Source organism: Priapulus caudatus, unplaced genomic scaffold, assembly GCF_000485595.1.
Source record: "Priapulus caudatus unplaced genomic scaffold, Priapulus_caudatus-5.0.1 Scaffold3691, whole genome shotgun sequence".
NCBI lineage: Eukaryota > Metazoa > Priapulida > Priapulimorpha > Priapulimorphida > Priapulidae > Priapulus > Priapulus caudatus.
The window spans coordinates 1-12,967 of NW_014580752.1; the positions used below are offsets into that span (position 1 = coordinate 1).

General features: G+C 50.2%; 1 protein-coding gene across 1 annotated transcript; it reads right to left on the bottom strand.

Annotated features, from left to right (window-relative positions):
* Window positions 1–11,239: 11,239 nt before the first annotated feature.
* LOC106819555 (translocation protein SEC63 homolog) lies at window positions 11,240–12,431 on the bottom strand. Its single transcript, XM_014824170.1, has 4 exons — window positions 12,328–12,431; window positions 11,798–11,922; window positions 11,487–11,628; window positions 11,240–11,371 (listed from the first exon to the last, which is right to left on the bottom strand). Exons 1-4 carry the CDS (start codon window positions 12,361–12,363, stop codon window positions 11,240–11,242), a joined length of 435 nt encoding a protein of 144 aa, XP_014679656.1. The 5' UTR covers window positions 12,364–12,431.
* Between the last annotated feature and the right edge of the window lie 536 nt (window positions 12,432–12,967).

Here is a 12,967-nt window from a genome sequence, read left to right on the forward strand (position 1 = left end):
CAACAATTATAAAGGCATGCCTTGAGTTCCGCCATGAGGCTGCGAAACAGCCTGCATGGGAGTATCATCAGTTTTCGGGATGACCTCTATACAATAGATGGTGTAGTTTCTCCTACATGGAGAGCGTCGTCATTCCCCCAAGTTACGCCATGATGTCCTCAGCCATGGCACGCTGCCCATCAAGGTGGGACGGTCGATGTTGGGCCCGAGCGGAGTCCTCGCGTCTTTTCTGCGCCGGCATCACTCCCCTGCAATCAAGATATTAGGGCTAGGTGCCAGTGACTGCAGAGGATTTGGCACCGCATCACAGCCCAGCCGCCACACCGACACCACCGACACCCAGCCTACCCCTTCCAGTGTGTCTGCGCTGACTATTTTCCATTACAAGCGGGTTGAAACTACGCTGGTTGTGGGTCGATCGTTATTCCAATTGGCAGTAGTGGAATCAGGCACGGATGGCGTGCCAAGGCCTGGATAACTGCCTCCGGCGGTATCTTTGTGACATTCGTGTATCCACAGATGAGCTAGCGAGCTGACCGGTGGCACCGGAGTTCACTGCCAGCCCACCAAGACATCCTGCAGAATTGGGGGGTCCACTCACAGGACCTAAGCCTCGGTGGGCTTCCGCCATTCCAACCTGCCAGAGCAGAAGTAGGATGTGAAGACATGTGCAAGCGTATGACTCACTAGCAACACCGCGGTCCACGTGCAGTGAGCTGGACACGACGCGCTGCCCAGCGGCGCAGCTGTTGCAATACAGCAAAGTACGCCTGACCACAAGGCTGAAGATCTCGCCCGCCATGTGTATCTTCTGCGCTCGGACCTATAAACAGACGTTCTATCCCTATACCTGCCAGGTCGAATACAGGCCTCATCCCACATGCGCGGAAACCATGACGCGCGAGAGGAGGGAAGCACTAGGAACAGGCACATGAAGGCTGGCTGAAGGTGCGACAGCAGCCACCTAAGTCGACTGCCCACCGTGCAAATTGCGCAACCACATACGCTCCAGAACCAAAAACGGTGGCCCCCACCCACACGATCGGGACAAACGTGGGGTCATCGTGAAGTTTTAGACAATTTGACCAGATATGTTGTACCGCATTGCATGGTTCGGTTCGAGTTACATTGCGGAACAGAAAATTTCTGCGGCGTACGAGAACCTGTGGTGCCACAGAGACCCAAGCTCAGGACACTGGATGGAGATAAAAACGACTTCGCTATCCCCACCGTCACGCCAATGCGGGCACAAACAACATTGCCCCAACATTACGCGTCTTCAATGCCAGCGCACAGCGGAGCCAGCTGCACACATGCCGCCATTGGCCTATCACCGCCCACGGCGGTTACCCCAGCACACTCCCGTCTGCTGAACCACGTCAGTGCCATCGCCTGCACCAGTACCAGCGGGACGCCCCGTGTCACACGGCTGTCCAACCTACTACTCCTGCTGCACCCCTAGCAGTCCGAGGTAGCCAGAGTCACGACCCGCGCAGGGAAGTGGGTGCCCCTGGAACTCCGCCTCCGACAGAACACGTAGAGCTCGACGACCTCCTGCGTGGCAGAAGGACTATGTTAAGTGCTGACTCTTATAATGTGAAATCAGGAACTGATTCAGAAGGATAATTTTTTTTTCAGTCTTCGTTCGTAACCAAAGACTTGGGGGAGATAGAGCAGGCTTATTTAATTGCTCGACTTAGTGGTGCCCTCGGACAGCCGTCCTTTCACGCAGGTGTCATTTAAAATTTGTAGCGGCACGCTCCCCCTAGTGGCCATTAAATACAAAACAGGAATTACATAAGTGGGAATTCACCGGGAATTCGCTTAGTCTGACTTCGTGGGCAACAGTGACTGACTTGACACAGCGTTTGCTGGGTAAGCATGTCATCGTAACATCGTTGAAAATTGTTGGCATATGAAAGCGCACGAAAAACTATAATAAAACTGAAATAACCCTAATTACCTCAATGACACGCCCACCGCATGCCACTCACGATGTTTACTCGTGTGACGATGCCATCGCAAATCCCATTGGTTGATACAAATCACGTGCCTCAAACTCCTCAATGTATCTCACCCCAGTGTATTCAAGGCACATCCATAAGCCTCGATAGCTCAACGCCTAGGGCTAGAGCACAGACGACACTGCTGAAATGTCGTTGGATCGAATCCATCTGTTTTGTAATTATTTTCCTGTATTTTCTGTATTTTTCTATGTTTATCCATATTTACATGATTTAATTACAACAGTTTAATAACAACAAATAATTTTTTGGGCTTATAGAGTTAGGGTTAGGGTTAGGGTCACAATGCACCATAAAACAGGAGTTTGAGGTACGTGATTTTTGTATCAACCACATGGGATTTGGAAGCTATGCAGGCACAGCTGTATATTTCGTCATATGCGTCATATGCGCACATGCGGAGCTTAACGGTTGGCGTACCAAGCAGATGCGTGATATTGTTCGGCTACAAGCGCACGCCACGCCACGTGTACGTACGCACGCACGCACGCACGTGTACGTGCACACACACTCATGCACACACGTGTACCTGCACACGCACGCACGCACGCACGAACGTGTACCTGCACACGCGCGCACGCACGCAAGTGTACGTGCACACACACGGACGCACACACGCATGCACGCAAGTGTAAGTTCACACGCACGCACGCACGCACATGTACGTACGCACGCTCGCACGCCGCACGTGTACGTGCACACGCACGCACACACCCATGCACGCAGTGTACGTGCCGCACGCACGTATACATGCACATGCACACGCGCGCACGCACGCACGCACGCACGTGTACGTGCACACACACGGACGCACGCACGCACGCACGTGTACGTGCACACGCACGCACACAATCATGCTCGCGCACACTCATGGGATTTGGAGCTATACAGGCACACACCGACCCGCTGTACAACATACACTATAGCATGCGTCAGCATTACTTCAACCTTGAAGACGTACGGCTTCGTAGCCACGTGGGCTAACAGCGATTGGAAGGAAAGCCATGCTGCACACTTGACCTATAGTTTAATTGGACGGGACACCTGCAGGTGACACGTGGGGGTCACATGACTGTGACCACGTGGTGTTCCACGGCTGTATATAAGCTGCGGCGTCCAGCTCCAAAGCAACACATGGCCAGCTTGGCTCAGTCAGGGAAGCTCGCACCATCCCACTGCTCTCTAGCTGCTGGCGGCTTGTCGCTTGTCCGACCTGCTAGCTGACCATGTAGGGTGTAGCGGAGCTCGGTCAGAAGTCTACGCAAGGATACGAAGCGCAGGACGATGATCACGCCGCTTGCTACCCCCTTCCTGACGCAAGGATATACAGCGCGGAGCCAGCTCGGCTCAGTCAGGGAAGCTCGCACCCTCTCACTGCTCGCGCACGCACGCACGCATGCACGCACGTGTACATAAACAGTGCTTTCTATCAGAACATGTGGTCTTCATATGTAAATGTCAATAGCAGCACGCTTTGCTTCTGCCAACCACAACACATAACAAATACACGTGACCTGATCTAAGACGTCACGTGAAACATCGCTATTAGACCTGCGCGATGGCGGTGTGCATATTTTGCTAGTGAATTAGACCCGCTAAAATTCGAGACTGTTCGCTGCAGCAATTGATCCGTGCGCCGGCCTTTCGATTTGGCGACGGATCAATAGCTGCCAGCGCGTGATACTTTCGTAGGAGGTTTCCGCGGTCGCGTGCGCCTTGCCGCGGAACTGCGCGCAAGATTCGCGCTTACAGGCGGCAGTTCTACAGCTAGGGCAGGATCAACACCTCTCAGGCGCAAAGCTTCTCTGCGTTCCGGTCTTCTTTCATCTGGTTAGATGGCGCGCAGGTCAATACAAATGGCCTCACTCTCGTTGTGAATTTGTCAGCATTGTCCCGCGTCCAATGCGTCAGAGACAAATGGTTATTCCTATCTATCTATCTTTCTATCTTTCTCTCTCCCTCTTTATCGCTGAAAAAGTCGGAAGCCTAACCTCACGGCCCCTCCCCTTTCTCTTTGTCTGCCAAAGCGCGCGGTTGGGATATTATATGAGTTATCGTATCTAGTTTTAGCTGCGTTTTACTTGCCTCCTATTAAGTCTGGATAGAAAGAATAATAACAACTGTGTGTTTTACTCCAAGTTTTTAATAGTTCCATCACAGTGAAACTTTGTTGTTAAATGTTTGATTGAACATATGATAGAACGTAACCTAGCAAAACCCGCACCACCTGTTTGTAGTTGCCGCGCGCGCGTGCGTGCGCGCGTGTGTGTGTATGTGTGTGCGTGTGAGTCTGCAATGATCAAAATATCAAAATCAAAATGTAAAAAAGTGTGTGAAGTTATAAATATTAATGTAATTAACTAATTCTATTGATATATACAGGCATACAACACATATAGTTACAATTTCTTATTATAAACATTATTATATAATACTATACATGTATCTATATAAAATCATGACCATTACTTTATAATAATACTTATAAGATCCTGAATCACTATACATTCATAACTAAATAGAAACATTTTACAATATACAGTTACAATACATATTGATAAATCTTGAATAAACATTTCAGGAAAATATAATGTGACAATGTGTTTTTTCTCAGCACGTTTTCTTTTCCTCGGTCCCAGCTAGAAATAGTAATTTAATGAACTCTAATTCTATTGATATATACAGCCATACAATACATAGTGACAATTTTTCATTATAAACATTATTATATATTAGTGCATCACGGGATAAATCCCATTGGATAACGTCGCAGGTACTATGAAGCAATAGTGCCCGCCTGAGCGGGCACTATTGCTTGCGCGACGCATTGTTATTCATGTTATTGCATTTATGCATTGTTATTTGCATTGTTCGAATTCAATTTCAAAATTCGAATTCAATTTCCCCTACCTGTAGCAGTTCCTGAGTCATCGACAGGTGGCGAGACCTGCGTTGTTATCAGTCAGATGACAACAACATGGAGCGCTCCAGATTTTTTTATTCACTTCATATTTGCCGAGTAGATTGCGAAGTCATGTGATGCACTAAAAACATTAATGCCTGTTGTTGGGGGCACTATGCTCTCATAGTGCCCCCAACAACAGGCAATATAAATACTATACATGTATACATGTATCTATATAAAACCATAAACATTTATGTAATTACTATACATTCATAACAGGATAAAAACATTTTACAATACGGAGTTACAATTCCTTTTCGATAAATCTTGAATAAACATTCCAGGTAAATATAAATATTGTATAATAATATTATATATCTATATATGCTTCGCCGCATACATTTAAGACAAACTATAACGTGTTCTCTCAGCACGTTTTCTTTTCCTGTCCTGGCTTAATTCCTTCCCCCAGAAGACGTCTTAATTACGTTAAGACATCCGTCCGTAGACGTTACAGCCTTAATTCCCACCCGCTGGCCGTGCATGACCCGCAAACCATTTTGCTTTCTTTTTGAGGCTTTCCTCGCTTAGTCCTATCCATTTATTATATGTATTATAACATAATCCTCCCTCACACCGCTGTGTGTTTGCATGCGGTAGAGCCGCGCAAAACCAGTAGCTAGCTGCTGTCACGCGCGTGCATACCGATATTTGCCGCTACTCGCAGATTATTAGGCAGATCGGGTTTCACGGCGACGTCAAAAGTCAAATGAGTTTGACTTTTGCCGGCTGACGTGACGGCGAAAAGACAATTGAACCAATCAACGCGATTGTTTTTTATCACGTGTTCTGCTCACGCTACCATCAGCCAATGGACAACAAGCACATGCATAATTTCTGATCACTGAGCCAGATTGAACACAATGTGCTCGGACACAATGCGCGAAATCACAATGTGTTTTTTTTTAGCACAACGACGCTGCGTTTTGCTGTGTCGTGTCGTGCCGCGTGTGTGGAGACGGGCCTGCGTGGAGAGCGTGTGTGGAGAGCGCGATGCAACCGGAACCGTGTCATAATGATGGCAGGCGACATCGTGAAGTACACGCAGGGAGAGGAACACACATAACTTGAATTTATTAACTGTTGTTTGCACTGCAGCGATTAAACTCGGAGCAAGAGAGCATTGGCTGTAAATAGTTTTCTACTCATTATCGTGCATTTCAGTTAGCTTTTTGAGCCTTATTGTGGCCTTCAGTGTTCTTTATTAATGCCTTTGGAATGGATTTCGGTGTTACTTAGTGTCTTTCGGTGTATTAAGAGGCATTTCAGCATGTTTACCCCTGCCTTTTGGGCCTTTTAGTGTTTAGACAGCATATGGCTAAATTACCAAAAGGCACCAAAACGCAAAAAAATTTACCGAAAGGCATTGATAGACAATAAAAAATTCAAGAAAAGATACGGAGAAATCAGTTAATTTAACATATAGTTTCTAACTTTCTATACGTAAATCGTGGTAAATACATTAAAAACGCATTATTTGATTGAAACCCCCCTACATTTACTTATAAAACATCCAAGAAATGGCACTGTGGCATGTAAACATTGGCTGCGAATTAATTATTTGTGTACCTCCTTTCCGCGGGGGGGAGAGGTTACTATATATGCCGGTTATACCCCATGTGCGTTCTCACTAAAAATTATATATATATAGGCCCCCTAGTGCGCATTGAAAAAACCCTACCCCTTATTGCAGACACAATTAAAGAATACCACCCCCTATTGCATACACAATGAAAATATCCCGTCGCTTTCCCACACCATAGATTAATTTGGTATGGTTTAGACGCGTATATAAGATAGCCGAGTCGGTTTTTAGTTAGTGTTAGGGCTAGGGTTCAGGGTTATGGTTATGGTTAGGGTTAGGGATATGGTTTTAGGCTCGTGAAGTAGTCTTGAGTGAAGTGAATTATTACTAAGCCGGTGACTACTATGTGGTTCGTCATGAGGGGGCCCGTGAGGGTGGCCTACTGTGGGCGCGGTGCTTGAATTGAATGATTCCGAAAGCTTATTGCAGGATTAGCTTTGTAAAGGGGGCCTATTTGCTCCCGCGCGGGCATGCTTTAGAAGTTGAAAAACACCCCCCTGAACCGCAAAATTTGGAACGCAAATGGGGTAATACCGGCATATATAGTGACCCCCGGGTTCATTTCGGGGAAAGTTCAGTCATTTTTAGGGCATTTCGGTGGAATTTTTTTTGACATTTCAGCTCCGGACTGCTTTTTTCGGTGCCTTCCGGTGATATTCAATGTTCTCATAGCGCCTTTCAGTGTTTTTTAGGTGCCTTCCGGTGCCTTCCGGTGCCTTTAGGTGCCTTTTGGTGCCTAGGCCAGCTAGCTAGCTTTCAGTGCCGTTTGGTGTGCCGCTCGGTATGCCTTTCGGTGCCTTTCGCCTTCCGGTGGAATTCGATGTTCTCATAGCGCTTTTCGGTGTTTTTTAGGTGCTTTCCGGTGCCTTTCGGTGCTTTCCGGTGCTTTTCGGTAATTAGACGGACCCCAATTTGCCCCCTCTTTCAAATGGTATCGCCCACAACCAGTCAAGCATGGACAAACTTTTGCACCAAAATTACCGTATTTCAGTCGAAACATTTTCACTCCTCGAGGCACAAAATGTCAATTTACGCTGTAACGTCTCTTTTACATATGTTGTACAGATGTCACATTGAATTAGTAAGCGTAGATATTTTTGGTTGTACATAGAGAAGAGTTGGGCGTTTGGCATACAGATGAGAAATAGTTAGGTTGGGTACTGCGCGGATATGTTGCGGACGTTAGGTTGACACTTATACAGATGCCGACCATATGTACATTTCCGCGTAATAATTTGAACAAGAGAGAGAGAGTGGTTTGTGATTGAGGGGAGGAATTCGGGTTCTGGTCGCAAGAGTACGCGCACGTGCGACCGCGCGTGTGCGCGGGTCTTTGTCTGTTTGTGCGATTGTCTGATGAGGTGGCTACACAGTGTATCTTACTATAATTTGGCGAATGTTGTATGTATGTATGTTAATGAAAGGCTCCGTCAGTTTCGATCCAAATAGCGCCAAATTTACAGAAGAGATCGATGAGTACACGGGACGGGTTGTAAGCTATACTCNCGGAAGAGAAAGGGTTAGTAGCATTGTCGCTGCAAGAGGGAGAGAGGGGAGAGGGCATATAGTACCGGCTTGTGCCTGCAGACGGAGACGAGGAGGGGGATAGGGTTAGTACTTGTCCTGCAGAGAGGGAGCAGGGCTTAGGTAGGCGGTTGTCCTGCAGAGGGGGATGAGGGTTAGTAAGCTTGTCCTGCAGAGGGGGAGCGGGTTAGTAGGCGGCTTGTCCTGCTATGAGGGAGAGAGAGGGGAGAGTGGTTAGTTCAGCTTGTCCTGAGCCGAGGGAGAGAGAGAGAGAGGGAGAGGGTTCAGCTAGGCTTGTCCCTGCAGGAGTGAGAGAGAGGGGAGAGGGTTGTAGATTGTTCCTGTAGAGGGAAGAGAGAGAGGGGAGAGGGTTAGTAGCTTGTCCTGGCGAGGGAGAGAGAGGGGGAGAGGGTTAGTAGCTTGTCCTGCCAGAGGGAGAGAGAGGGGAGAGGGTTAGTAGATTGTCCTGGCCGAGGGAGAGAGAGAGAGAGGCGAGAGGGTTAGTAACTTTGTCCTGCAGAGGGAGAGAGAGGAGGGGGAGAGGGTTATTACTATGTCGCTGCAGAGGGAGCAGAGAGAGGGGCAGAGGTTAGTTAGCTTGTAAACTGACAGAAGGAAGATGGCTTTAGTAACTTGCGCATGCCAGAGGGAGAAAGGGGAAGCCAGGAGGATTAGTAGCTTTGTCCTGGCAGACGGAGACAGAGGGGGAATAGCGTTAGTAGGCCTTGTCCTGCAAGAGGGGGAAGAGGGTTTAGTAAGTTGTCCTGCAAGAGAGGGGCCGAGAGTTAGTAGCTTGTCCTGCAGAGAGGGGAGAGAGGTTAGTAGCTTGTCCTACAAAGGGACGAGAAAGGGCGAGACCGGGTTTAGTAGCTTGTCCTGCAGAGGAAGAGAGAGGGGGAGAGGGTTACGTAGCTTGTCCTGCAGGAGGGAGAGAGAGGGGAGAGGGTTAGTAGCTTGTCTGTAGAAGGAGAGAGAGGGGGAGAAAGGTTAGTAGGCTTGTCCTGGACAGAGGGAGAGAAGGGGAGAGGGTAAATAGCGTTTGTCCTGCATAGAGAGAGAGGGAGGGGGAGAGTGGTTAGTCAGCCTTCGTACTACAGCGGCGAAGAGGTTTAGTAACTTGTCCTGAGCAGAAGGGAGGAGAGGAGGAGGAGGGTTAGTCACTTGTCCTGCAGACGGGACACGAGGGGATAGGGTTAGAGCTGTCTGCAGAGGGGAGCGGGTTAGTAGCCTTGTCCTGGCAGAGAGAGAGAGGGAGGAGGAGGGTTAGTAGCTTGTCTTTGCCGCGAGGGAGGAGGAGAGAGAGAAGGGAGAGGTAGTAAGCTTGTCTGCAGAGGGCGAGAGAAGGGGAGAGGTTAGTAGATGTCCTGCCCGAGGGAGAGAGAGGGGGAGAGGGTTAGTAGAGTTGGTCCTGCCGAGGGGAGAGAGAGCACGGAGAGGGTTAGTAGCCGTTGTCCTAGGCAGAGGGAGAGAGGGTTAGTAGCTTGTCCTGCAGAAGGGAAGAGAGGAGGGGGAGAGGATTAGTAGCTTGTACTAGCAGCAGCGAGAGGGTCTTACGTAGCTTGTCCGCAGAGGGAGACCAGGAGGGGATACGGTTAATAGCTTGTCCTCAGCCAAGGGGGAGAGGGTTAGCTAGCTTGTCCTGCAGAGGGAGAGAGAGGGGGAAGAGGGTTAGCTAGCATTGTCCTGGCCGGAGGAGAGAGAGAGGGGGAAGAGGTAACGTCAGCTATGTTCCTGCCGTAGGGAGAGAGAGGGGAGAGGGCTAGTAGCGTTGTTCCTGCACGAGGGAGAGAGAGGGGGAGAGGGTAGTAGTAATTGTGCCTGCCCCGGGAGAGGAGAGAGGAGGGAGAGGGTATGAGTGCAGCTTGTCTCTCAGACGGAGAGAGAGAGGGGGAAGGAGGGTTAATAGCTTGTCCTGCAAGACGGAGACAGAGGGATAGGTTAGTAGGCTTGTCCTGCATGTAGGGGGAGGGGTTAAGGTAGGCTTGTCTGGGCAAGGGGGAAAGGGATTAGTAAGAGGGCTTGTCCTGGCAGCAGGGATGAGAAGAGAGAGGATGAGGGGTACGAGCTGTGTCCTGCAGAGGGAGATTAGAGGGGGAGAGGGCTGTGAGTAAAATTGTCCTGCCGAGGGAGAGAAGAGAGGGAGAAGGTTAGTAGCTGTCCTGCAGAGGGAGAGAGAGGGGGAAGAAGGCGTTAGTAGCCTTGCTCTGCAGAGGGCAGAGAGAGGGGGGAGACTGGATAGTAGCTGTCCTGCAGAGGGGAAAAGGTTAGTAGCTGTCCTGCAGAGGGAAAGAGAGGGGGAGGGTTAGTAGCGTTGTCCTGCAGAGGGAGAGAGAGGGGAGAAGTTAGTCAGCTTGTCCTGCAGAGGGCGAGAGAGGCAGGAGAGGGTTATGATAGCCGTTGTCCTGCAAAGAGGAGAGAGAGGGGCAGATGTTAGTTAGGCTTGTCTGCAGAGGAGAGAAGGGGAGAGGGTTAATAGCTTGTCCTGGCCAGAGGAGAGAGAGGGGGAGAGGGTTAGAGCTTCGTCCTGTAGAGGAGAGAGACGGGCGAGGGGTTAATATGGGGAGAGCACCCCCAAGGCACAGATACAACACAGACAACACAGGGTGCCGCCGGTCCGCCAGCGACAGCCACCACCACCGGCTTACTGCTATCCTGCAGCAGAGAGAGAGCAGAGTTATGAGGAGAGGCGGAGGAAAGAGGAATAAAGGTATTTAATGATGGGACAGGAACTAAGTTCCAGACACTCAATTACATATAAAAGGTACGTGCACAAGGTAGGGGGCGATGCAGGTGGTCTGCCACGTACACGCCACCACCACTCTGCTGGATCCTGCAGGCAGAGAGAGAGAGAGTTAGTACAGGGGCGCGAAGGAGAAATATAAGGGTATTAATATGGGGACAAGAATGTGTGGTGCTTTCTAGTGACGCTAAAACAAGGTAGCTGGACGATGGCAAGTGGTCTGGCCACGGTACGAGGCCACCGACCACATCGTGCTTGTCCTGCAGCATCGAGAGAGTTATTCGAGGGACGGAGATCGGGAAGACTATAGGGTTATTGGGGGGGGGGCGGTGTTCGGCCACGGTACAGCCAGCCGAGCCACCACTCCTGCTTGTCCTGCGGGAAGGAGGAAGAAAGGATATTCATAAGAGTATAATTAGTATGGTATTTAAAATTAGAGGGAGAGAGAGGGGGAGGTGGTTAATATGGGGGCGGGCGGGTAGGGGTCGGTGCCGCCGGTTCGCCACGTACAGCCACCACCACTCCTGCTTGTCCTGCGGGAAGGAGGAAGAAAGGATATTATTATACCCAAGGGGAGAGAGAGAGGGGGGAGGGGGTTAGTATGGGGAGCGGCGCTTTATACTAAGAGAAAGGGAAGGAGATCCTCACCTCAGGGAAGTGCGGACAGTGCACGCTGTGTGAGCATCGCGACTTCGTCTCCAACGTCTCCTTGCGCTTCTTCAGGTTGAAGCTGTTCCAGTCGTCGTCCTCAGCCTCCCCCTCGCTGCCGTCCTTGTCGTGATGCGTCTCCCTGGAAACGCGAGAGGATGTTCGGTTACCGTGGCGACCGAGGCGATGTTCAGAATTTATGTAATTCAAATTCGGGTTGGAATCGGCAAGCGTTTAACGCGCTCGGTGGAAAAGGAATTCGATACGGGATCGGAATCCAATGTGTAAATCGGAAAAATGGGTTATCGTACTTGGTAGAAACGGAATCGGATCCGGAGTCGGATTCTGGCTCGGAATCCGCAATATCTCCGTTGCTCTCCTTGTTCTTTGACTTCTCGTGACCCGTCTTGATCTTCGCCCTGTCCGATTCCGCCATCACGGATTGCGAGAGCACAGAGCGATGACATCACGGATTGCGAGAGCACAGAGCGATGACATCACGGATTGCGAGAGCACAGAGCGATGACATCATGGATTGTGAGAGCACAGAGCGATGACATCACGGATTGCAAGAGCACAGAGCGATGACATCACGGATTGCGAGAGCACTGAGCAATGACTTCACGGACTGCGAGAGCACAGTGCGATGACATCACGGATTGCGAGAGCACAGAGCAATGACATCACGGATTCCGAGAGCACAGAGCGATGACATCATGGACTACGAAAGCACAGAGCGATTCGAAATCTCGCAACTCGCGCATATGCGTGAAAAAGAAAAAGCCTGCGTCGGTGGCGAGGGACTCGCGGCGCCACCTGGCGGGAGGGGGGGGGGATGTACCAGCGGCCCGATGGGCGCCTCCTGCGCGCCGACCATGATGATGTTTCGCTTAACGACGGTCGTCTTCTTCTTCGGCTTCTTCTTTTTTCCTCCTGCCTTCTTCTTCTTCTGCTTCTCCCACGCCTTGGGCTTTCTCTTCTGCTTCTGGGTCTTGTCGTCGGCCGCCGCCGCCGCACCCGCCTGCTGAGAGAGAGGAAGGTCGTCGGAGAGTGAGGAAGTCTTCTTTGTATCTGCCTCTCTCTCTCTCTCTCTCTCTCTCTCTCGCTCTCTCGTTATTAACATTGGCAGCATCTTCCTGGTACGATCGCTCACCTCCTCCTCTGCATCCTTCCACTCGTCACTATTAGTGTGCTCATGCTTCTCCTCCTCCTACGTCTCCCCTTCCTTCACCTCGTTCACCTGCTCCTCCCTAAAGCTCACCTTCTTCCATCGTCTGCCACTCCTCCACCTTCACATCCTCTTTCTCCTCACTCACCTCCTCCACCTCCATCTCCTAGCTCACCTTCTCCTCCTAGCTCACCATCTCGTCATCCTCCTTATCACCTCCTCCTTCTCTTTCTCCATCTCCTCTATCTTCTCCTCCTTCTCCTCCTCGTTGACCTTCTCCTCCTCCTCCTCCTCCTTCTCCTCCTCCACCTCG